General features: G+C 45.0%; 2 protein-coding genes across 5 annotated transcripts in view; one reads left to right on the top strand and one right to left on the bottom strand.

The window, feature by feature from the left end:
• Positions 1 to 1,096, bottom strand: part of MEGF6 (multiple EGF like domains 6) — a 262,583-nt gene extending 261,487 nt beyond the window's left edge. For 2 of the 3 annotated variants that reach the window (XM_029578134.1, XM_029578135.1), the window contains exon 1: positions 374 to 510. In XM_029578134.1, the coding sequence (XP_029433994.1) occupies positions 374 to 462 (89 nt within the window). In that variant the 5' untranslated portion in view covers positions 463 to 510. Of the gene's footprint in view, positions 1 to 373; positions 511 to 912 lie in introns of those variants that run through there. The other variant, XM_029578136.1, reaches the window with a different exon arrangement.
• On the top strand, positions 424 to 25,304 carry TPRG1L (tumor protein p63 regulated 1 like). 2 transcript variants are annotated; one of them, XM_029578139.1, is made up of 6 exons: positions 424 to 556; positions 14,116 to 14,496; positions 16,949 to 17,040; positions 17,977 to 18,153; positions 21,106 to 21,259; positions 24,529 to 25,304. In XM_029578139.1, exons 2-6 carry the CDS (start codon positions 14,326 to 14,328, stop codon positions 24,721 to 24,723), a joined length of 789 nt encoding a protein of 262 aa, XP_029433999.1. In that variant the 5' UTR covers positions 424 to 556; positions 14,116 to 14,325; the 3' UTR covers positions 24,724 to 25,304. The 2 variants fall into 2 exon arrangements, with proteins under 2 accessions (XP_029433999.1, XP_029433998.1); XM_029578138.1 differs by lacking the exon at positions 424 to 556 and adding an exon at positions 7,141 to 7,295.
• The last annotated feature ends 846 nt before the right edge of the window (positions 25,305 to 26,150 follow it).

Raw genomic sequence — 26,150 nt, 5'->3', positions numbered from 1 at the left:
GGGGGGGGGGGGAATACACTCTCCAAAAGGCTATTTCTTCAGGAATAAGGTGAGGGGTCCTGAGGATCCTGTGGGCTGTGCATTCGCATTTACCTGCAGAATGAGAGCAGCTCAGGCAGGGATTTGCGCTCCCATCACTTCGTGCATGAGGGGGTCCCTCTGCTGACCTCCCCCTAAATCGAACAAGACTGAGGGAGGGGCTCCCGGTGACCGAAAAAGTCCTCTGTGGGGATGACAGTGTAGCAGCGGTGAAAGAAAGCAGAGCTCCGGGTAAGAACGAAGGCAGGTGGATGCCACTAAAAGGGGCAGGGGCTGCGAGGAGCCCCCCCCCCCGGCACTTGGGCGCCCCCTCCCCGCTCCCCTCGGTACTTACATGTGAGGCTGCAGCTTCGCCGCTCCGGCTCCGGCAGACGCAGGCACCGCCAGAGCCAGCAAGGCAAGCGCCCAGACCTGCAATCCCATGGCTGGAGAGGGGCTCGGCCCGAGCGAGCCCGGGAAAACCTCACTAAACTATCCCTGGGCGGGACTTCACCTCCGGCAGGAAGGCGAGACAAAGGTGAGTGCCCGGCTCCAGAGAGAGAGAGAGAGACATCCGCTCAGCAGAAGGAGGCAAAGGCTGCTCCAGGGCGCGTGCAGCAGGGGGAGGAGAACGCACGCGGGGTCTGCAGAGCCCCCTCCACCCCCACAGACCCGGGAGGAGGGGACTGCACGAGGTCTCCCTCCCTCCAGCAGCCCTCGGCCATGCCTCCGGAGCAGAGCGCCAGCCCCCCCTCCGCCCTTTCCAAGGTGCGCTCTCCCCTTCCAAACCCCACCCCCTATGCAGCTCGTGCTAAAGGTTCCCCCGCCGCGGGCTCTGCTCGCGCTCGCTCTGCACAGCGCGCGCAATGCTCGCTCTCTCTCTGCCGGCCTTACCCTCGTCCAGGCTCGGCCCTTTCCGATGCCCGCGCGTTGGCGCTGCCTTTGCACCGCGGGGACGGCTCTCGTGTTTCCTCCTGGCACGAAAGGGAGACCTGCGATAGCCCTTACAAGCTTTAGCCAGAAATGTGCGCTCTCTCCCCAGAAGTGACCGTCTCGGTGCTGAGCATGCAGCCCAGGGGGCCGATGCAATTAGGCTGCCGTTTCCCTAGCACGTGCGGAGCCGCGGCTGCTGGGCGCCCGGTGCTCTTAATGAGCTGCTGCGTTAAAAAGGACGCGCCAGGAAAGAATTACATACATCGGGCGCCCAGGCAATGTGCGTGTGCTTGCGTGCAGAATTTTTCTTTTCATCAAGTCCTTACGTTATACTTTTTATTTGTAAACACCGCAAGCAGTAGGTGATTAAGAATAAAGGTAGGAAGCACACTGGACAGTGCTAACATTTGGTTTGCCTATTTGTGCCAGCCTGTAAACCGTTATGATGGTAAATAACTTAATGACGGTATAGAAAAGACTTTAAATAAATACATTTTTAAAAATTTCTCCTGAGCCCTTGACTCGTGGATTGATTTAATGCCAGCTCCAGGGCTGGAGTTAAATATTCCAAGTTTAAAAAGTGTGTGTTGGGCACCCAGCGATTTTCAAAATGTGCGTAAACCTTTGCACTAGGCTGAGCTCCACTTTATTGCATCAGCCTGTGAGAAAGGAGCAGTGTTTTCCCTTCATTTAGCCATGCTAGAACCTGAAGGGTAGTTTTCTAATTGTATTACCCTAACAGATGATAAGCAATACCCCATCCCCTCTGCACAGCTGTCATCCTCTCTGGTTTTCCATCATTTCTGCTGGATGAGCGATAGCTTCCCTCCCTGCCGTGTCTTTTTACCCAACCTCTGCACCCTGTTCCTACCACTGTCTGTGCCAGGTAGATTTAGATTCCCTTGTACTGCTGCCCGCACAGCCTCTGATGGGCTATTCCAGGCCTTGGCACCATGGCTCTCCCCAGTCCCAGGCTTCATCCCATGTTTTACCACCTGATTTTGTAATAAACCCAGGGGTTACTGTAGCCCTACTGACCCACACAATGCACGCAGAGTTAAAAGAAAGTCCTAGGCAGAGAAATCATTTGCTAATTCCTACCAGTCAATGTGTCAAGGCCAAAAAAGCAAAAAAAAAAAAAAATATGTACAATAGCACACATTAAAGACAAATATTTGGCTGGATTATGCAGGAGGAAGCTGAAGTCCAAGGTAGAGAGAGATTAGGTTTCATTAAAGTAAATGGACAACTCAGAAGTCTCGGCTTTATTGTTGGTCGTGGCTGCAAAGGAAGATTCAGATTCTCGCCAGATTCCAGATATTGGTGCCTGGGAAAGATTTAACATCTTTCGTGGTAAAGACGGCAGCCAATAAAAATAAAATTTTAAAAAAAGGAGCTGGTCTGGGGGCTGCACACACCGGGTTCAGTTCTCGGCTCTGGTCCTCCGGCAGCCCCTGGGGGAGGGGGAGAAGTCCCACTTGCCATGCAACAGCGACACCTGGTGGTCAGAATGCAAGGCCCATGATTAAAGGGCTCCAGAAGGAGCCCTGCTGCATGGCCTCCAGCCAAGGGTTGTGGCTAAAGTAGGCTGGGAGTCACGTATGAAATAATGGGGGGGAAAAATCAATGGGTAGATGTGAAGGAGGGCTTATGGTGCAGTCCTGTCCCCCTTCACCACCAAAAACAATTCTTGAATGAATCCTCATTGGAATTCTTCATAAAAATCATTAGTCTAAGGTTATTCTTTCTTTTTTTTTTTTAACTATTTAAGTAATAATCAGGCAGCATAGAGGGCCAGGAAGATCATAAGATGTAGGGTTACATAACAAGATCATAACATAGTAATGAAGGCAGAAAAAGACCAAATGGTCCATCCACTCTACCTGGCAAGTTTCTTAGGGTAGTTAAGTCCCAGCGCCGTGCAGGTTACCCCCATGCCATCTGTTAAGGGTAGTAATTGTGCAGGTTACCTCAGTGTTTCTGTTAAGGGTAGTAACTGCCGCACAGTGCAGGTTACCCCCATGTTTCTGTTAAGGGTAGAAACTGCTGGTCCATGTAGGTTACCCCCATGCCTTATGATAAGGGTAGTAATATTTTCAATCAAAACCGAGCAACTGTAAAACCCATAACAACGTTTCTGCTAGCAACATCAAGTCTCCATGACCGACCTATATGTTCTAATAAATAATTTGCTAGACTTCAGCTGATTTATTAGTTAAGAATATAATGGAAGACACACTCGTATTGCCAAGTTACCAGGAAAAGAGTTGTTGTCCTAGGAAAGGTTTATTTAGGCTTCCTATATCCCCATGGATCTAGAAATATGGTAGTAAAATGAAGGCGTTATGTGGGTAAGTGGTCAGTAACCAGTCTTATGCCCGAATCTCTGTTGCACGCCACTGCAGCACCTGTTTTACACGAGGAGTAACTGATAACGCTGGACTTGCCTCATAGTTATTGGAAGATGCGCACCTTGTACATGACTGAAATGTGATTCCCACGTTCAGCTGTCTCAAAAGACCAGGGATGAACGGAAAAGGCAAGTCTGAGTGGAGTCCGAGTGGCTCCATTTGTGGGAAATATTCTTTAAGGGAGAACACCCCTGCAGGTTGAATGACGGATGCATATAGTTTAATGCCAGGGATTGCGTAGTTCTCCCCCAGCCAGTCTGTTTTTTCACACCAGCCCTAATGAATATGCATGAAAGAGAGCTGCATGCACTGCCTGTGTCTCATGCATACTCGTGCTGGGTATCCTGAAAACCCAACTGACTGGGGCCTGGGAAGACCACTGCTCTGGAAGCTTCTGCCCTTTGGCATATTCAGAAGTCCTTCTCAAGATCACAGGGGAGGAGAAACTGTTGCCCCAAACAGTAACCTGGACTCCTTGGGACACAAAATCCTGGGCATTTCACAGAACCCGGCTCATGCCAAGGGTTATTACATTCAGGAACTGTAGGTTAATCAGATCTGCTAGCAAAATGGCTTCCAATCCATCATCGGAGGCTGCTTTAAGAGCAGCCTCCGATGATGGATGATGGATGGCTCCTGCCCGTACCAGGCAGGAGCCCACTCTGGCCCAGCAACGCTTCAAAGTCACCGCTCCCAGGGCCTCAGCCCTAGCCTGTTGGAGAATTCATGTGACTGGGCCTCCGGGGGTAATTCAAAAGCATCATTCATTGGTATCTCGGCCTCCCAGATCTTTATGCAGGATTACAGGCCTGATTTACTAACTTTTAACCCACCCACCCCCATAGACACAGAATGGGAAAAAGCCTTAGTGAATCGAGCCTTTAATAGGCTGAAGAGGGCTAAGGATAAAAAAAAAAAAAAAAAAAAGAGGAGAGCACTTGTTTTGATAAGAAACCCATTTTTCTCTATAGCAGCAGGGAAGAACTGATCATAAAACGAATGTAAATAAACAAATCCCAGGGTTACACGTTTATTTGTAAAGGCCAAAGCCATTGTGCACTGGAGTCGTACAGTTCGCAGAGATTAAAGGTCCATGTAGAAAGAGGAGGCTATGGTTTGCAGTATTGGATTGCACTCAAGGGTCCCTCAGCCACAGGGAAATGGGAGAATGGCCGAGGCTAAATGAAGACGACAAAGACTCGGGTAACTCCAGGGTGAAGCGTGGAGCCGGCGCAGGCCAAGGGAATCAACAAGTTGTTTCCCTATGAAGCGCTCTACCCTCCCGTACTGCTCTCGCGCGCTCTCTTTTTTTTTTTTTTTTTTTTTTTTTAAACGTGATTTTCTTTTCAGTTCCTCCCATATCACAGAACAAAAAAATAATAATTTTCCATCACTCAGGCAGGGATTTCTTTGCACTTGTTTAAGTTTGGGGAAGTCAAAGTATTCCATGCAATAAAGATTTGGAAGCATTTTCATGTTGCTGGAAGTCACAGTAATAAAGACTCCCCAAACTTAGAAAGAAAAAAAAATACAGGGAAAGAGAAGAGACTGATTTTGGAAGGATTTCTTTATTTGAAGGTGACTGGAAGCTCTGCTGCAGGGGCCAGGGTTTAAGCTGAGGTTTGACAGCCATGTGACGAAGGACTGAAAAAAGATTCTTTGCAGGGTAATCTTACTTTTCCATGGGAAACCCCGCTCCAGAGATGGTGCTAAACGCGAGCTTTTCCGTTCCGTGTCCTATAGAGCTGGCTGGCAGAGCAGCCTGTAAAGGACAGAACGAGCCACTCTGGCATTTACCTGAAAGTGTGAAGCAGCCAGAGTGCGGACCGACAAGAAGACGCACCCTGGCTGATACTTGTAAAAAAAACTGTGATACATAAGAGCACCTGAACGGGATCCGCTCTGAAGTGCCAGAAAAGCAGAATATAAATAGCGGCACTGGGGGCCAGAAACATGAAGCATTCCTTCCCTCCGCCACACAAAATGAGAAAGGAGGACTTGGCTCACAATCCCAGTTGCACGGCAGGCAATCTGGCGCTTGACAGCACATCACGTAGCCCTTCACATAAGAATAACAAAGAAAGATGGAAAGGGAAAGGTACCTCTCCTAGCACGCAATGGGAAGGAGAAATCTGACTTCATTTTCTCTAAGTATGTTTCTAATAACTGGCCTTGCCTCAGATTTGTAAAAATGCCAGTAAAAAAAATATATATTTTTTTATATCATTTTTATTGAAAAATTTTGATTTTTCACCACGTTACAAGGATTAGAATTACAGGTAAGCATATAAGAAGTACATATAAGAAATGCAGTTCTACATTTAACAGTACATAAATGGTACAAAAACCAAGAGATCCGGACAGATAAATTGATCTCCAGTGTAACAGCTGATACAGAAGTTTTGGATCATGCGATAATTTCATGCCACAGTAAACATAAATCTAGGAGAACACAGAACTTGAGAATACCAGAACTTAATCCCTGTTCTCCTCCCAACCTAGTCTAGGCCTCTAAGGTTGCTCTTAAAAAACACTCATTAGCAGTGTTTATTCAAAACAGAACATCTTTACTAGATTCTCCTAAACACAGACAGTGGGATTACCTCCTTATTGAGTTGCTTTTATTTATAGTGCTGAGGAATCGCAGACTGGTTTGGCTAGAGATAGTACCTAATTCAGAAAGCCAGCATGGTGAGGTTGAGGTTAAAGACAGAATTAAATTAAAATTAGAAGTAAATTTAGAAGTAAAATAGAATTAAAACACCCCACCCAAGGTTGATTGCGGGACCCCAATAATGTGGTCAGTACGATTGGAATACTCTGATGCCTCACGTAAAAAGTTTTTTCGAAGGTGCTGAGGTGGTATTTATTTATTTTATTTAACAGTTTTATATACCGCAGTTCAGGTAACAATGTTACTAATCACTTCGGTTCACATTTCAACAATTACAATGAGAATATAAAGAATAAATTATAATGTCTTACATAGAACAGGGAAAGTGAAACTTGGATAATAACTTATAATGAACATGGATAGTACAATTTATATACAAATGGCTTAGAAGACCAGAATGTGAAGTCACTAGAGCTGTCTTGGAAAGACCTAGAGTCACTGTCATGACGTTCGTTTGGAGAAGCAGGTGCGCATGGGAGATTATTTTTGGTATGGCCAAAATATTTCGGGTGTTAAAAGTGGGGGAGACTCTTTATGGAGTCTACGGGTAGAGAGTTGTGGAAAGGTAGCCCAATCCTTCTGGTCTCCTCTTTTTTTCGTTTGGGAGTTGCTGATGTCACAGACGCGTATTCCCATGGTTAAAAGTTTTATCATTTTTCTTTCCCGAACAGTATAGGAGGGAGCGTGGGAGCCTATTCAGCAGGCTGAAATAGATTTGTTTTGCTATTAATCGAACCTTGTCCAATAACAATTCAGTGTCTTTAGCCCCAGTATAAAAAAAAGTGTCCAGCAGGGTGCGCCCAGAAATGTGGGTCCAGGGGGGGAGTATAGTCTGAGTGATCAGAGAGAATTTCCAACGCACCGAGTCCCGAAATTTTTGGATAAATGGGCATGGCCAGAAGCGATGCAGGCAATCATTTACAGATGAGTTACACTTTTCACATATTGGGTAAAGTGAAAAACTTCAAGTGTTTCCCGTGAGGGAAAGCTGTGAGGAATCTCTCGCAGAGCTCCTGAACGCCAGGCAAACTGCATTGCGGAGAAGGAAAAAAGAGAGAGACAGAAGGGAGCCCCCTGTGGCCACAGGGATCCTAGCTTGCTGGGCATGCTCAGTGCACTCAGTGTGACAGTCAAAGCTTTCCGGAAATCAGGAGGACCCGGACGGCGGAAACCCAAGACGCTTTACAGTTTCATGCTGCAGACGGGCCCCTCAGGAGTGGAGGACCAGGCGGCTCTGCCTCATCAGAGCTTCTAGAAGGGTGAGGAGGAAAAGGGGATAATGGAATTACTGCACTATTGTTGTTATTTTTATGCAAATAGGGTTGGGCAAACAGAGACGTGGCAGGCAGAGTGTGTCGTCCAAGGTCAGACAGAGGGTGTACGCAGGAGCTCAGGGATCAGTGGTTTAACAGCAGTCGGGCTGATCCGTCCAAATGAGGCCCAGGACATCACTGGTTGACCATCCAGAAAGATAAAGAGCAGGCCAGTCTGAAATCTGCTGCCTGACACTGTGGTCCCATAGAGCTTCGGCTTTAAACTCACCTAAAAATGTTAAATCTTACAGAGAGGAAAGCACAATGGGCCCCACAATGCCAGCAAAGGTGATTAAAAGACTGCACTGCACAGAAGGTTTGGAGGTTGTGTCATATTTAGAAATATTTACATTATATAAAGCCTGTGAGTCATACGGTCAAATGGTATTTGTTCCTTTGTCCGCTCCAAATTGCTTTGAATACATATCAATAAGTGTCAACAAATACCATTTTACTCAGCTAACAAAATATGTTATAGACACAATTTTCAAAGCTATGACCTTATTGTCCTGACCTGCTTTTCTATGTATTCAAGCAGATAAACATGGCAACCACACTGCCGTGCCTAAGATCTTTGGAAATCTGGTTCCAGGTCTCTTTATTTACTGCTCAAAGCACGCACAATGTGGTAGCAGGCACGCTGCGTGTGAATGAATCACCACATGGCACGGAAAATTAGCAATACAGCTTGTTTGGGTTCTCTGAGATGTAGCCCCCTGTCCCGGAGATAAATATAATGAAACCACCACATTGCCTACTGAGGACTATTAATTCTCTGAGGTACTTCCACGACCTTACAGTAACTCTCATATTTTACATTCAATGGAACAAAATCTTTTAAGGGAACCAAATTTTAAGGATTCTGAGTATCAGGAAATGTGAAACAGAGCCTTTTCTATAAGAGGTCCAAAGATGTGGAATAACATTTCTAATGATTTGAGGAAAATGGAAGAGTTGACATTTTTAAAGACCTATCTTTACAAACAAGGATATGCAGTTGAATTTTAAATTTGTATAAAAATTGTACAATAGTTTGTGATGGATTATGTATGTTTAACGCTGTAAGCCGCACGGATCGACGACTTTGGATGTTGCGGATTACAAATGTAATAAATAAGTCAGGGGGGTCTGTCTAGCCCAGTACTCTCTCTTTCCAGCAGCGTTAAACATGCAGACTCAAGAGGAAGCACATAAAAAATCATGGCGTGTTAGAGCTGTCCATCTGCAGTCAGACCCTTCCAGTTTCCAGCAGTCAATGTGCCAGGGTGCCATGTTTGATTGATGCAAGATAGATCAATCCCGTGGCCAGGAGCTCCACAGGTTTTCTGTGCAGTACCGTGTGTGAAAGATTACAGGCTTAAGCAAGTGCGAGAGTTAACAAATGAGAAACAACAGCATATAGCGGTATAGCAAGTTGCAGGGCTGAGGCAGTAGAAGAGCACAGGTGGAGCGTGATGACTGAAATGGGGCAGAAAGGGTTAAGTATGGTACAGGGGGCACTGTTGGAATGGCCTGAGAGAATGAACCTTCAGGTGGCATTTATAGCTGGAGAGATTCAGTCTTTGAGCAAAGCTGAAGGCCTTTAACTGATTCTGTAAACACACAGATAAGCCAAGGCTTGGAGGGGAGGATGACTGGGCACCTCCCCACCCATCTGTCCCCTACAGCCGACAAAGGGACATTAAAAACATTTAAAATGAAGGGCCAGAGACTGCAGCAAAGGAAAGCAGGTTCCAGGACTATCGTAGAAGGGTTATTCGGGCTCCGGAAACTTTATTGGCGTGAGAGTTTGTACATGTGTTCCCAAAGTAATAAGTGAAGTGGTTAAAAATAAAAGAAACAAAAATATATAATAGTAAAATAAAATTGCAAAGTCCAGATAGGACAATAACAAGGACCACTCCAGAGTTCTGGTCGGGTTCAGTATCGTCTCCGCTCACATCACCTTTCAGACCCGGTGACAGAATATATCTTTTTCTGTTTCTCCTGTTTTCCGGCCATCTACAGACCAAATAGGAAAATGTCTCCACAGGCAGAAAGGGGCTGATTTAAGGCATTTTTTCCCCGTTCTTCGTCTACAGACAGAGGAGTTTGGGGGAAGCCTCAACTGCCCCATTAGTTTATGAGGTGCCACCAGCCTCAGCGTTGTTCTTGCTACTTCAGACTAACACGGCTACCCCTTTGGAAGCCCAAAATGTGTTTCTCACTAGCAGGCAGCATCAGATCCCAAAAGATTTGACATTCAAGGCACTCAAAGCTAGCCAGAATTAGCAAGAGCTGCGTAAAATAAACTAATTTTATGACATTGCAAACGCTATTTGACACGGGAAAATCAGGTCTGCTTCCTATAAACGGTGTTTCCGTAGATGGCAGGATGAACGAGCCATGCAGTCTGGGACAGGTGGATTAGCGCTTCCACTTGAGTTGATGATTTTTCCTTGTGGAGCCCTTGCACGAGGAGATGTTTTGGACTGCTCTCGACACCCCTTGTTCAGTTAGTATTGTCCTTTCAACCTCCAGGCTGTAAGATGGAGAGAGGATTGCATGGAGTGCAGAAGCAAGCCCCACTCCTGTGATAGGAGATCCGTACCTTGTCCTAATGGAAGGGGAGGAGCTATTGAAAGACTGATGAGACAGCGTACCATGGTTGATGAGGCCATGCTGGGGCTATCAGAATTAGGTCGGCGACATCCTCCGTGCACTTCTGGATAGTGCGCTATAGGAGTGGAATTGGAGGGTAAGCATAGAGAAGACCTTTCCATCAAGGAATTAGGAAAGCATCCTGTGCGGACCTCAATGGATTTAGAAATACGGAGCAGAATCTATGTACCTTTCTGTTGTGCACTGTCACAAACAGGGCCCTGGTTGGGGTACCTCAACGGACGAAAACGTCGCCCGTTACCTTTTGGTTCAGCGACCACTCGTGTGGATGAAAAATCCTGCTTGGACAGACCGCTTTCACGTTCACTACTCCGGGAAGGTAGGTGGCTTGCAACGCGATTTGAGTGTTGGACTGCCCAATCCAGGATGTGTATCCCTTCCCCGCACAGCTTCCATGAACCGGACCCTTCTTCTTTGTTTACGAAGGAGTTGGCCACTCCTGGACGCACTGTCCGGGCTTGCGTTTTGTGGCACCTGTGGGAGCGGGCAAGGCGCTGTTGGTGCGGGGATCTTGGACTTTTCCGTGCCCTTACCTTGGGTCCCCAGTGAGGAGGCTCTCTTCCTCCTTTTGGGCCATTCCATATTCGGTCCCAGGGAGGAATGGGATTCCGTTGGCGGGGCGTAGGATACTACGTCGTTGCCCTCTCTCAGCCTCGCTATCTTCTGAGCCCGGGAGTCATGTGACCGCAGTCGCGGCATGCCGAGTGGTCGTGGTCTGGGCCCAGGCACATAGAACATAGACATCACCTTTACCACACCAATATTTAAAGGCAGGTGGCTTTGGCCCCATGGTAGTGCTGTCGCTTTCTTCGTCTCTCTTTTTTTTTTTTTGGAAACTCCGAGGGGAGTCAGGAGAAGTGAGTTCCATGTGTGTTTGGCAGTGAGGAAAGAACAGACCGAGGGGAATGAGGGCGCTAGATCGAGCGGGAAGATGTGCAAAAGCTGTGTAACAGTTAGGAGAAGTTCCGCCTCGAGGCCCCCGGAGGATGTCCCAGACAGCATTGGCTATTTCAGCCCTGCTATTGACGGGAAAGACACAATATTCCCACCCACAAAAATTCCCGTTTTCTGCATTTTTGCCCAAAGCTGCTTCATTACTGCTCTGACATGTTTGCTTTACTGCTATCATGAGAACCGGCACTGCACAGAAAACTCATACAAGTGATAGGGACGCACTCGGAGTTTCCCACAAGAGGCTCTAAATATTTTTTTTTTTAAAGCATGAGGAAGGAATTTAGATTAACAGCAAAGGAGGAGCTAAAGGCTTCTTAAAGGAAATTAACTCAGGAAAGAAAATAAAGGCTCCTCCTGTCTATGCAACTTGAATCTGCTGCTCTTGCACAATGGCTTCATCTGTCAAGGCTACAATTATCTTTATTATTAAAAATGCGCACTTGGGTCAAGGCAGAGCCCTTCTGTACCATGTCCGCCGCTCTGCTGAAGGAGTTCACAACGCTCTGTTCCCCTCCCCATTATCAGTTAAACCTGAACATTCAAGTTTCTTAGTTTTGTATTAAAGTTTATTTGGTGCATTTTAGGTTGAGCCTCCCCTCTCTCTCCCCTCCACTGAAATAGTGAAGGGGGAACCCCTCCTCTCCCCTTCCCCAACTGCTGGAAAGTAGAGAGGGAAGAACCCCCCACCCACTGTAGAGTGAAGGGAGACCCCCCCTTTTTTCCCCTTATTCAATGGTCAGCAACACTTCCCCACCAAGAGACACACTCTAGGGACACCCCCCCCCTGAGAAGGCAACATGGAGGTCTCCCTGGCCCCCCCCCCCCCCTCTGTCATGGATATGACCTCACTGCTGAAAAGCATGGGTTCCCCTCCTCTTCCATTCCTTAAATCCCCCCCGAGGAGGGGCAAATAGGGAGGTCTGTTGCCAGAGGCAGGTCTGGCTCAGGTGATATGGTGGTGAGCATGGCCACCTCTAGAGCAGATGACCTGGGTTCGTTCCCCACCAGCACATAAGAACACCAGGTGGGCTTTGTTCGAGGTTCTCCCTGTTTTCTCAATCTTCGGTGTCCCCACCAGGGAGCACCGAGGAACAGTTGTAATTCTTAGAAATAGATCCATTAGGGGAACTAGGTATTCGCCTAGGATGCCAAAATTTGGCAAACAGCCCAGAAATCTCCAGGCACCATTACCCACTTTTAAGGCACAGCTTGTTGTTTTTAGATTGTGTTATGTTTTATTGCTTTGCCATTTTATTGGCTTATATTATTGGTTTCTTTTTTATTTTAATGTTATGTTTTACAGAGTAAACCACCTTGATTTTGAGAAAAAATGATATATTAAGATAAATTGAGCAAAAAAGACAGTGGATGTGAGGAGACAGCGAGTAAGGTGATTGGGAGTGGTGGAAGGTGCTGGACAGGTACAAAGGGGATGCTGGACACTGCAAAAAGGGGGCAAAGAGACTGGGGGTCATGCTAATGTGCTGAGCAAGGAATGAAAAGGGTGGACAAAGGAATAGACAGACGGGATGTTGGGCACTGTGGACAGGGGGAGGAAGGGGAGGTGGATGCAGGGCTTGACAGAGACACAGAGGAGAGGTGAATGCTGAGCCGGGTGAGATCTAGGTGTCATAGTGGATAACACAATGAAATCATCTGCTCAGTGTGCTGCGGCAGTCAAAAAAGCAAACAATGTTGGGAATTATTAGGAAGGGAATGGTGAATAAAACGGAAAATGTCATAATGCTCTGTATCGCTCCATGGTGACACCGCACCTTGAATACTGTGTACAATTCTGGTCGCCGCATCTCAAAAAAGATATAATTGTGATGGAGAAGGTACAGAGAAGTGCGACCAAAATAAGGGGAATGGAACAACTCCCCTATGAGGAAAGACTAAAGAGTTTAGGACTTTTCAGCTTGGAGAAGAGACGGCTGAGGGGGGATATGATAGAGGTGTTTAAAATCATGAGAGGTCTAGAACGGGTAGATGTGAATCGGTTATTTACTCTTTCGGATAGTAGAAAGACTAGGGGGCACTCCATGAAGTTAGCATGGGGCACATTTAAAACTAATCAGAGAAAGTTCTTTTTTACTCAACGCACAATTAAACTCTGGAATTTGTTGCCAGAGGATGTGGTTAGTGCAGTTAGTATAGCTGTGTTTAAAAAAGGATTGGATAAGTTCTTGGAGGAGAAGTCCATTACCTGCTATTAAGTTGACTTAGAAAATAGCCACTGCTATTACTAGCAACAGTTCTTGTTATAAAAAAACTGCTAATATGATGTAACCACGTCATAGAATATCATAAACACCCTCATATATCTTGGAAACATTTGCTGAATTATTTGTTTGTGAGTAAAGACCTCATAATTGATAAGGAAGAGTTAAAATGTTATACTCTCTCACTTAATGTACCAAAGAAACTGTGGGGTTCATTAAGTAGGATCCATTTTCAATCATAAGTGAGAGAGTATAACATTATAACTCTCCCATAACATATATGAGGTCTCTACTCACAAACAAATAATTCAGCAAACGTTTCCAAGACATATGGTATTATTAGCAACAGTTGCATGAAATAGACTTAGTTTTTGGGTACTTGCCAGGTTCTTATGGCCTGGATTGGCCACTGTTGGAAACAGGATGCTGGGCTTGATGGACCCTTGGTCTGACATGTTCTTATCCAAAAAGAATGCTCTCTTAGTCCTGTAAATGGTAGCAAAGCCAGCAAAAGGCTTCCTCTACATTCAGTAAGAGACTGCAGCCTTCAACAGCTGCTATGTGTTTCTGTATGAGGATCCTGCACCTTCTAGGTCAGATCCCTGGAGCTGCTGTGACCTTAAAATGTTGTATGTGAAAAGGTCTCAGGCTGAAAACAGCAGAGTGCTGGCAGGACTGGAGCCTCGCTAGGCTGCCGTCTCACCCAGGTCAAACCGGAATCGCTGCTGAGCCGGGCCCGATTTTCTCCCACTGTTTGCATAGCGATGCAGTCCTATTTTTCTTGCAAAGGAGAACAGGGCTCTAGCAGCTTCTCTGGGTTACCGGGGTGAGGGAACTACTTCAGATAGGCCCAGTTGTTGTCAACAAAATGCTGCCCCACCATTTTTTGTTTGCATAATCGCTGACGTCACCACATTTTCTCCAAACAGGTGCGTTAGGCTGCTCACGTGACTGCACGATCATCCGTAAGCCGCCGGTCTCGTAATTTTCTCGCCGGAGACAACACTTCACACAGACCACGCCGGCGCCCCTGGAAGGGACAGAAGTGACGCAAGACCAATGAGAGAAGAGACGGAAGCGTGGGAGCTGGAGTAAAACAGGCGCAGGTGCGAGGGTTGCTGGGAACTGCTGTCGCCATCATGCTGCAGCTGAGGGATTCGGACAGCAGTCCCGCTGCCTTGCTGCAGGCCGAAGAAGAGAGCGTGGAGGTGGCCTTCACCCCGCCCGGCCCGGCCAGCAGCACTCTACGGCCCTTCAGCATCCATGACCCGACGCTGCAGGGCCGCGTTAAGGAGTACTTCGTCTTCCGGGTGTGTACCTCTCCCCACCGCGTGCATGTGAGGGTCTTACCTGCAGCTTACTTAACCTTTTTCCTCCATCTAATGTACAGACGGACAGTACATATAAATACTTCACTCACCCAGTGCTAAGGATTTTAGCAGACCTCTGTGCAAAGCCCATGAAAGTATTAATTATTATTCTCCAATGTCGGGAAGGCCTTAAAGCCCTACAGATTTAATAAAAGCTTTTTTTAACCTGGAAATCTAACTCCTGGGGCAAAGGTGGAGTAAACTTAACTCATAGTTCTGGGGGTGGCATTGCTCCGGACCTAGATTTTGGTCTCCCCGGCCTGAGGTGGGCTGCTAAAGCTGGTATCACACTGGCACACCACCATAGACTGACTAGCCCCAGACATGTCAATGAACTTGCAGTAGTACAAATTTAAAAAAAAAGTGAATATCCAACTCTGGAATCCACGGGGCAGACGGGCTTTGCCATGAAACACCCTCTCCCCCTCCGTCCACTAACCCACACCTCTACTCTTGCCCATCCTGACCTACCAGTTGACATTTTAGGCCTATCTAGTGCACCTTTTCAGTTCAATGGATACAAATCTAGCTGTATGCATGCTACTTATACTGGGGCCACTGAGCACACATTTGACAATAGGCCATTAAATGTAGCACACCTTTGTTACTGATATTTTGTTACATAGGCCCAATAAACCATAATCGAGATCAAGAAGTCCTGTGCACATAGACTCTACGGGTGCTGAAGTGAACTGAAAGCTAGAGCTCAACGGGGTTGCAGGGTATTGGACCAACACTAAAATTGGGCAACCACGATGGGGCCTTACTATCCTTATCAGCCATCATATTCCATCGATCAATCATAAATGGTTTTATGCTTTTCTGTTTTTAGCATAGGTTGCGCCTTTTGGTTCTATTAGTAAAGCATTTTTCTGTGGTTGCTGCAAAGCTCTAGGCTATTAATGTGACTTGGCTCTGACTTTGTTTGCACCTGAGGTTGGGAAGCAGTGTGTTTGCTGATGCTGGCTTTCCTAGTTAAGTTTAAAAATGAATTTGTGGAGCCTGATTTTAAATGATCTTTTTCTTTGAGCATGGTCTGTATATTGGTACTTTGCATGTAATGATGCGGTGCCTGCATCAGCACAATAGTGCCCTGATTATGGCTCGTGTTTTTTGTGTGCTACTAAAAAGTAGCTGCAGCTGACCTCATGAAAGGTTTACAAGAATGTTCTCGGAGAGAATGCATGGCTTTGTTTTTAATTGCAAATTTTTTCTTTTTGAAATAGTGGTGCATGAAAGCAGAGAGTTGGTCATCTTTAGGGATCAATGTGTGTGATCTCTGCCAATACATGGGCAGTCATTTACCTTTGTCACACTTATCCTCCTGGCCGGAATGCAATCTGATGAAATAAGTTAGTTATGGAGGAACATGTGCGAGTTAGGTTGCCCCTAAAACTTACTCAGTCTCAACTCACTTAGATTTTAAGCTCTCTGGGGAAAGAGTATACTTACTGTACTTGAACAGAATCCACTTTTGAAATAAGTGACCCATTACCACAGATAGAATATACATTTTGAAAAATTAAAGATGTTTTTACCACAAGTGTCATACCAAACAAACTCCCCTTAGAATCACCTCTTATAGAATAATTTCACCATAATCTTTATGCATGTAAGTTCACATTTCCTAGTCTCCCATACTGGGTTGACCACTCGTTTAGTATCTTTATTTCAATTGTTTATTCAAACATATGCACAAAAACATTTTTTTGAGAAGGAAGGGAAAGTTTCATACTTAATGCTCTTTTACCCCAATCACTGGGTGATGCATTTGTGTTGTAATCAAACAATCCGCCTCCAACCACATTTTTTTCATGTGTGTATCGCGTGAAAAAATGTTCTTTAAAAGTATTTTCAAAGCCGCTTCAATCTTGTGTCTCAAGCTTTATGTGGAAGGAGAGACAGGAAAGTGAAGAGTTGTGCTGGCTGTCATATAGCTACTTTATAGTGGGATGAAGAGGAGATACTCTGCTCTCCAAACATTAGCCGAGCAGAAAATAGTTGACAGTCCAACACTTGTAAATTGTGAATCAAAAAATCTGTGTTTTCAACCAGGTCCCTGCTTGAAAACTACTGTATTGCTTTAGAGCTTTTGGAGTTGCCGCTTGAAAAGAGTAAAAATTAAACATAGATTTTTTTTATTCACAATTTACAAGTGTTGGACTGTTAAATAGTTTCTGCTCTCTACTTTTGTGTGCCACTACTAGCACTGAAAATTTGATGGAACTAGCACAGACCTTTTTCTGGAAAAGCACATCATCAATTCTTATGCCTGTATGGAAGATAAACGAAAAGTGCTCCCTCTACAGCGTTGAACTCTTGTTGGCTCTCAGCAATGGGTAACAAATGCTTTTTCCCCTCTTTTTTTTTTTTTTTTTTTATTGTGGCTTAGCCTGGAACGATCGAGCAAGCAGTTAATGAGATTCGTGTGGTGGTCATGCCCACAGAGGATGGAGAAATACAAAGCGTATGGCTATTGACAGAGTAAGTAGAAGCATTGTCCCCCCCCTCATGGCAGAAAAGGGATCCAGTTTTAGTGCTTAACCTGCGTGTACTCACCTTGGAAGCTGCTTTTTTTTATTTTTGAGGACTGCTCATTTATTTCTGACGCTGCACACCAGTGGGCTTACATAGCACAGTGCTTTCTCAGAGTGCGTATCGTGCTCCTGCAGGTGTATTTTGTGGCATGAGGCTAAAAGCTATGCAGTTTCAGTCCTCTGAGAATAGATGACTTGGAGGGAGCTTTATTGCTGCTGTAAAACTGATGTGTCAGCTAATGATTGCTTATGTATAAATCTGCACTGTATAATGTTATCTGAGTGGAGAGGTGCAGCTCTGATCTGGGCTTAAATCTCATTACACCCATGTAAAGGGACATCTTGTTAGTGACGCCCTCATCATAATGACATGGAGGTTATATCATACTTCTAGACCACCTCCCTAAATCATTGACCGTTCACCCAGAAATTACGATTCGTGTAGAAATGAGGTCATAGCTACAAAATTGGCATTGTATGTGAAAGATTATATAATGTGCAGCAGTTTGATGCGATTCTTTGGAAATATTGTAAAAGCAAACGCTAACACTATTGCCCTCTGTTTTTTCATTGTGGGATACTCTAAACTCAGCCATTTTTTTGGGCACAGACAACTATGGCACATTTTATCCAGGTCTTTTGGAACTTAAAAGGTACACGCTTAGGCTCAGTAGCAGCGAGAGCTCTGACATTCAGTAAGAACTAAAATTTCTGTTGAAATACAAAGAGAGAAAACTATTCATTCAAAAGAACATTTGTAATTTCTGCTGTGCTGAGTAGTTATGAAGAGAAGATAATTTTGGAAGGTACAAAACCAGCTGGTGAGTTTCTTATTTCTTGGAATTGCCCAGGCCTTTTCTGTTTTGTTTTGGTTTTTTCCTAGGATTGACCACTGGAACAACGAGAAGGAGCGCCTGGTTTTAATTACAGATAAATCTCTTCTAATCTGTAAATACGATTTCATCAATCTTCAGTGCCAGCAGGTTATCAGAGTGTCACTCAATGCAGTGGACACCATTTCTGTGGGAGAATTTGAGTTCCCTCCAAAATCACTGAACAAGTAAGTCTCTTCATATTTTGGCTATTCGATCTGCAAATTGTTTTGTGCCTTAAGGTGTAGTATTTGCTATTGTGTGTCTGTTCCCAGTAAGTTTCTGTAGGGTGTGCTGAGGAAGAGGGCTACATAGTTCTACGTAGCACCTCTTTCCCTATCCCAGGAAAAACCTGAAACTGCTCCCAGCTAGACAAAGATGCCCCATGGTGCCCTCTAAGAAAGACCATTGTCGTGGGTGCCACAGGCCTGATTAAAAGGAACACCCAGCTACCACCCCCCCTCCAGATGGTTCCTGTACAAATTACATGTTTTATTTATTTATTTATACCGACATTCAATTGAGATATCACATTCAGGTACTGCAGGTATTTCTCTATCCAGAGAGGGCTTCCAATCTAAGTTTTGTACCTGAGGCAATGGAGGATAAAGTGACTTGCCCAAGGTCACAAGGAGCGACAGCAGGACTCGAACCCTGGTCTCCTGGTTCATAGCTCTAACCACTAGGCTATTCCTCCTCCCCCTTGAGGCAGCGTACATAATAAACCACAAGCAATAAAAATCAAGTGACAAAAACAAAAGACATACTCCAGAGAGACTTAGACTAATAGTTTAATGAGCGGCTGGGCAGTAGGGCGACTATCAATAAATTCCATTTAAAATATAAGTTTTCAGCATTTTCTTCAACATTTTTGTACCAGCAGTCCAACGCTATTGGAAGCTCTATGAGTTCCACAAGGTTGGATCTGCCCCTGAGAAGGTCCTCTCACTAATATCAACTGACTGAGCACAGTGCACTGAAGGGATGCCCAACCGTTCCCTTTGCGATGACTTCAGAGTTCTTATGGGATTATAAATATTTAACATGACTTCATCTATGGTAGAGCATCAGTACCAGCATTTTATGGGCAAAAGGAGTAAATCTACCACTTAACTGGCAACCAGTACAACTCCCTCAGTACAAGATTAATATGTGCTCTCCTATCAAACACCGATATTAATTGTGCCACTGAAGAGCCCGCAGTGCAGAACTAGTAAACCAATAAACAGCTAATTACAATTATGCAGACCAGATAAAATTAGCAGCTGTATTACCGATTGGAATTCATAATGACCTAGTAATGTGTTCAAAGGCTTCAACAAATGTACTTTAAAATAACCTGATGTAATCACTGCCTTGATTTGGTTTTGCATCTAACTGTTCTTATCAGGTATCTTTCCCATGCTTTTAGCATGTTTGACCCTAAGCAGCTCAAAGTTCTCAAAAAGACAAAAAAAAAAATGGATGGAATTTTTGTCTTATTTAATCTGTGCAAAACCATCACTTTGGCATTTTTTTAATTTAAGGCTAACTTATTATGATTCATCCACCTCTATTGCAGAGAAAGGGAGACTGCTACCACATCAATAGTAGTAGGCCGGGATGTTGAGATAGGGATGAAGACTTGAGTATCATTCACACACAGTCCCTGTACCCAGTGCAGAGCCTGCCAAAAAGCTTACAGATTGCTAGCAGAGATCCTAAACAGTGCAGCTGATAAGACGAAGCCCTGCAGCACACTAGTTACTACCATTTGCTACCTTGAATAACTAGAACCATGAGCAAGTCTGAGAGTTGTGTGTGACAGATAAGAGCACCATCCCTGATATACCCACTCTCTCAAAGCCTATACAGTAGAATTTGATGGTTAATGGCAGCAGACACCATGGAGATGTCACATAAAACCAAGACAAATCCTTCTCTGTTGATCTAAAATCTGATGATCCTGCATGAAGTTGTTAAGCTGGAAATGATGATAATTCATCAGAGCTGATGTGTCTAACCCTGGTTTCTTAAGCAAAGGCTGTACCAATGCACACTTCACAGCCTGAGGCAATTTACCTCCACTAAAGAGAGATTTACAATGGTGGTTAAAACCACAGTATTGGTCTTTCACTTCCTTCATTAAGAAGGGATGGAAAAGATTTAGAGGACAAGATGACGAATTCATTGCAGTGACAATCTGGATAGTTTCAAATTGCGACAGTGCCTGAAAAGGATCCCATTTTGTATCAACGATCTCTAAAAGATCAAAAGACCACCAAAGACACACAGGGAATGTAGCCGCCGCCTTTGAAAAATTAAGTCATACGCTTACTACACAGAGAAGAATCAGATTTGTTCTGAGAGCATCCTTCAGGCACTTTAGTAGTCTAAATTATTCATATGGATTTATGATTAGCTTACTGTAGTTGAGCTGCAAAAATTATCTCCTATGACCTCCTGAAGAAAGAGCCCTCGAGCACAATGCAAGTATTGAGGAGAGCATTAAGAGTACATGTGAGAGACTGAGAACTTGTCTTATGAGTGAGGTTCATTCTTGACATGGTGCACAAACAAACTTATTTGGAGACACTACCTGGAAAGAGCTCTCTGCCAGTGACCCTCAAAACAGGCATGATCTGTTGCTATTGGCACACTGACAAAAAGCATAGGCGATGATTGGTCATTCTCTACAATCTGCCAGCTTGTTCCTCTCTGTGCTGCTGTGGCCCCTCGTGCAGGATTCACTCCTTTTCCACTAATAGGCTACAAAGTGTTTGCCATTGGTCTTAGAAATGAGGGGGAAGACAGAACTCTGTTATAGTGAACATTTTCAGAAGCCCAAGATATTTTGCTAGAGAAAAAGCATTACATGAATGTTAAAATGAACAGTCACGTTAGCCTACCGTGCCAATGAATCTTCCAGCAGGTAAGGAGGACAACTGTTTCATTACAGCCTCTGGCTTATAAATGGCCCAGACTTCATATCATTTTGAAAGCCCTTTTGTTTAGTTCTAAGAAACAACCCCGATTGAAAATCAGGTCAGAAAACTCAGCTTTTTTTCCCACAGAAGTATAACTTTCCTAGATTTCACACCTACAGTGTAAGAACGTTCCTGAGTTGTAGTGTGCATTACTGATCTGCTCTTATCTGCCAGGCGAGAAGGCTTTGGGATTCGCGTTCAGTGGGATAAGTGTAGCCGCCCCTCCTTCATGAACAGATGGAATCCGTGGTCCACAAATATGCCGTATGCCACTTTCACAGAACATCCCATGTCCACCGCTGATGAAAAGATTGCATCTTTGTGCCAGGTGAAAGCTTTTTGTGGTCTAGCTAGCAATTTAATTGTATGATTTTTAAGAAGTTCTTTAAAAAAAAAAAAAAACCCTAACTTGCCATGCTACCTTACAAAAGGAAAATTGGTTTTTACCTGCTAATTTTTGTTCCTGTAATGCCACAGATCAGTCCAGACAAGTGGGTTTATGCATCCCTGCCAGCAGATGGAGACAGAGAACAAAACCTTGAGGCTCTGCTACATAACAGAGGGTGCCACCTGCAGTCCCTCTGTATTTAACTGAAGCCAAGCCAAAGAATTAGAAGCTACAAAACCTGATCTAGGGCAAACAGGTACAGCGGAGCTGGAACCCCCTGCCCTAGAACCTCTGTCATCTCCAGAAACACAAAAATGAAGTACAAAAACTCTTCCAACTATATTAAATCGACTGTCAGGAAACAGTCTTTCCGCAGCAACTGGAAGGGTCTCTGGACTCATCTGGGGTAGTACAGGAACGAAAATTAGCAGGCAAGAACCACATTTCCTTTTCCTGTACATTCCCAAATCAGTCCAGACAAGTGGGATGTACCCAAGCACTCCTAAACTGGGCAGGAACCTGAAAGACCCATGCGCAACGCACTCTCACCAAAGGACGCACGTCCAAACAGTAATGTCTGGTGAAAGTGTGAACAAATCTCCGGGGGAGAAAGCAATGGACACTGCCCAAGCAGCTGCCTGCGCCCTGGTAGAATATGCTTTCAGCCCCTCTGGGACTTTACGACCCTCATAAATATGCGCCAACAGCCTCCCTAAGCCACCGTGCAATCTTGGCCTTCAAGGCCTTATCACCTTTCTTCGCTCCTCCAAACACAGAAAGATGATCTGAGTGCCGAAAAGAATTAATGACCTCCAGATAACGCAAGATAATCCAGCGTACATCCAAAAGATGCAGCTCCCTTTCCTGAGGGCAATCCCTGGACCACTAACATAAGAACATGCCATACTGGGTCAGACCAAGGGTCCATCAATCCACTGGGAAGGCCAGGAGATCTACCGTCTGATTAACATGGAAAGAGGACACCACCTGCTGTAAAAAGGAGGGAATTGTTAGCAATATAACCCCATCATTAGAAATACGCAGAAAAAGGTCTCTGCACGACAGAGCCTACAACTCTGAAAGCCACCTGCCCAAACAAATTGCCATCAGAAACACTGTCTTCAAGGTCTTCTCAAAAGGCGCTCCCCACAGAGAACCTGAAGAACTAAAGTGAGGCTCCAATCCGGACACAATTTCCAAACCGGCGGTCGCAAAGGCTTCACTCCTTTCAGAGACTGAACCACATCAGGATGGGAGGCTAACCACCTCCCTCGCACCTTGCCCTAAGGGAACCTAAAGCTGATAACTGTACCTGGAACGAGCTGTAGGCCAAGCCCTTAGACAACCCCTCCTGCAAAAAGGATAAAATCTGGGGCACAGCCACAGATCGGGGATTTAGCCAGCACTGCAGACACCAGGACTCAAAGACCCTCAGCCCCTAGCATATGCTACAGAGGGTTGAGGGTCTCTTCCCCTGGAGAAGAGTAGAAATCACCTGCTCCAAATAGCCCTTCAGACGCAAGTGACATCTCTCAAAAGCCAAGCTGTGAACCGAAAGTGATCCGATCCGAAAATATGGGCACCGGTCCCAGCAAGCAGGGTAGATGGGCCAATCTGAGGGGTTCATTGACCGCAAGAGACGAGATCCACAAAGCAAGGCCGTCACAGCCACTCTGGCACCACCAGGACCACTGATCCCAGATGCAACTATGTGCAGTAGGATGCGTCTGATGAGGAGCCACGGGGGAAACACAACAGAATCCCTGTTGGCCAACGGCACACCAAGGCATCCAGGCCTACCGCACCGACCTATCTTCTGCGACTGAAAAACCTTGCCGTCTTTGCATTGGCCCACGTCGCCTTAAGATCCAACTGAGGCACGCCCCATCTGGCACAGATACAATCCCATTGCCCCGGGTCAGCATTCGGGTCGGCGCCCTGCAAATTGAGGGGTTGCTCCAGCATACCATCAATGGCCACCACAGGCGGTTTTGGCGCCATTCCACATAAGGCACGCTGCAGGACAGGCCTCACACACTGCTCAACCATTGTGCTGTGTGCACAACAGGTCTAGTAGGCCGCACATGTGGCAGCTAACAAAAACCAGCCTGAGCAGCACGCGAGAAACCCCAACATGAAGGCAGTTTGTCCTGCTGCAAAGTCATGCCGCAGCACCGTCCCGAGACCCTGACCGGCACATCAAGCCGCACCCGCAGTACCTGTTAGCTGAGCTGCCACTTCCTTCACCGCCCCCGGAGCGAGGGAGAACAAAACCCCCTAACCTTCCCCTCCTGACCTGCCGACAGCTCCCGCTGCCACAGAGGAACTTGCCACCCGACAAGTTCCCTTAAGCCGCTGTAAAGAGAGTCCGATTTTTTTATTTTTTTTTTTAAACAGCTTAACTCAGACAACAGGGCACTTCCCTGACAGGCTGGTGAAGACTAAAAGAGGAGGCATCAGTGACCCTGAGGGTCCCCTGGCTATCAGGACCTCCGGCCGAGGATGAACCCCATCCAGGGGTTTCCTACCCCCTGGTCACCCTGCTCCACCTGAGGGATGGTCCACGAAGGAGCCTAACACCTCAGGAAGCCTTCGGAAACCACTTCTCTCTCTCAATTTAAGTTTTGTCAAACTGCAGGTTTGCACCTCTACCATCTGCTGGAGACAGAGAGATACTGAGGGACTGCAGGTGGCGCTCTCGGTTATGTAGCAGTGCCTCAAGGTTTGGTTCTCTGCCTCCATCTGCTGGTAGGGATGCATAAAGCACTTTGGACTGATCTGAGTATGTACAGGAAACGAATTCAGTTGTGATGTACTGTAAATCTGAAAAAGGAGATGCATATCAAAGAAAGGTCTTAGAAAAAAATGACAGAGTTTTATCCTTTTTAGTTAAATCACTAGAATTTGAAGAGGACCTTCAGCACTTGGCAAAAATACTATTTTATCTCTCTCAGCCAGCACTAGTACAAAGGCCAGATTAACTTCTGAAATTTAGTGGCTGGGAAAAGCCCAGGTTGAAGACTCAGATTAAGGGATAAACCTTTGGTGGAAATACAGATGGAAAAGTTAAACGTACAAAACAGCCCCCTGCCCTTGGGTTCTTGATTTTATGGCTCCAGCTACATGTAAAGATTTTAGAAAAGGGGGAATTTTAAAACAAGATCGACTGAGGTGCAGGTGTATTACAGTTGTGGATTTTATTTCTTTAGATGGAGAACTTCAAGACGCAGTTAATCCAGGCTGTGAAGAAAGCTCACAAGGAGTGTCCTCTGCCAGGGAGACCCAATGGGGTGCTGGTGCTTGAGCGACCTCTTCTGATTGAAACCTACTTAGGGCTGATGTCATTCATAAACAATGAGGCCAAACTAGGCTACTCCATGACCAGAGGCAAAATTGGATTTTAAAACCTTTTCCTGTGGTTTTTCAGCATCAGATAAAGCAGTGTAGCTGGTTTTAAATCCTAGCATCACAATTAAAAGTGGAGATCATAATTCACTGCATGGAAGATTATGAGAGACATTTAAAAAAACAAAACAAACGGAACTTGTAATGGAAGGGCTTTTTGTGGCTGCTTACACTGTGATGAGTTAACAGCCGAGCATACTGGGTCCAGCTTTCAGAAGTTGGAAATGGACTCACCCTAGATACAAATATCAACACATAAAACCCTTAGAGCAGAAAGCAAGGATAGGCTAATCCTGTTGCTCTATTTAAAATCTGTGTGTGCCTAACTTGCCCTGCCTGGACCAAGGTTTCTGTCGGTGTTGGCGGCTGATCAATCATTTTTGTAAGTTACCAGTGTTATGCAGTTATAAGATATCAATCATAGATGCTTATAAACATAACATGAAACAGAAGAATTGTTTTGTTTTCGCTCCTGCTAGCTTGACTTTGTATAGGTGGAGATTAGTGTAAAATGTTGCCGGTTTGCAGTGGTTGTTTCTGTATATCTCGTGTTTTTCTTTAATAAATCTGTGATTACGTTTTCTCCCTTAACAAATGTGTACTTGAAGTGGTAATTAAGACTCCCAGCCTGGCTATTCCTATCCTCCCTGTACCATTGGCTTATGTCAGTGCATAAATGCTTGTGCATTAAATTTCAACTTCAGATGAATATGAGGGTGAATTATGAATAATTGGGTAGAATTCTTTAATTTGGTAGTGCAGGGCTATCTACTAAAATAGACAGGAATGGTCATTTCTAAGCTTTTGACGTCCAACGACCCTGTTCTCAACATCCTCTGATGTCTAATCTTACTACTATGATTTTCCCATTAAGGAAAAAGTGGATTCTGATAAGATGTATAACATAAGAGGCAAGATCATTTCCTTACTCTCCCTGCCCAATAATAAACTACCTGCAGTTTCATCAAGTAAATACATACGTTATCATCTAATCCTATGCAAAATGGCTAAATTGTGGACTGCAGCAGTTGTGCCATCTGCTGGCATTCAGCTTGGTTTTAGTTTTAAGCTGGGATAGTCAATTCACTGGCCAGTCTGCTCTCTCTAATTTCACCCATTAGGTCTACAGTGTGAGAGCCTCTGTGTAAAATTGGCTTTTCAGAACTTAGGAATGTTTGAAATGCAACCAAAGGTCACCTTATAAGTTTCCTTTTTTTTTTTTTTTTTTTTTAACATGGGAGAAAATTTCTGCCTTTTCTTTTTTTTTGAAAATTTTTATTTAAGCATATATACAAACAAAGAACCAACTGGTATACACTCCACAAGGCATAATGAGAAATAAATACATCCCTTCTTAAACAATATATACTATCACAATGAGATCATACAAATAACTCATAGTATATAGATCAACAATATTAAACAC

The sequence above is a fragment of the Rhinatrema bivittatum genome, chromosome 15 (assembly GCF_901001135.1).
Source record: "Rhinatrema bivittatum chromosome 15, aRhiBiv1.1, whole genome shotgun sequence".
Lineage (NCBI taxonomy): Eukaryota > Metazoa > Chordata > Amphibia > Gymnophiona > Rhinatrematidae > Rhinatrema > Rhinatrema bivittatum.
This window is presented reverse-complemented; position numbering and strand designations above follow the sequence as displayed.

Excerpts from the sequence above, each read along its gene's own strand:
- TPRG1L (XM_029578139.1), top strand. The coding sequence starts at position 14,326 with ATGCTGCAGCTGAGGGATTCGGACAGCAGTCCCGCTGCCTTGCTGCAG. Across the intron at positions 18,154-21,105 it reads CCTCCAAAATCACTGAACAA|GCGAGAAGGCTTTGGGATTC; the intron begins GTAAGTCTCTTC and ends CTTATCTGCCAG. Across the intron at positions 21,260-24,528 it reads AGATTGCATCTTTGTGCCAG|ATGGAGAACTTCAAGACGCA; the intron begins GTGAAAGCTTTT and ends TTATTTCTTTAG.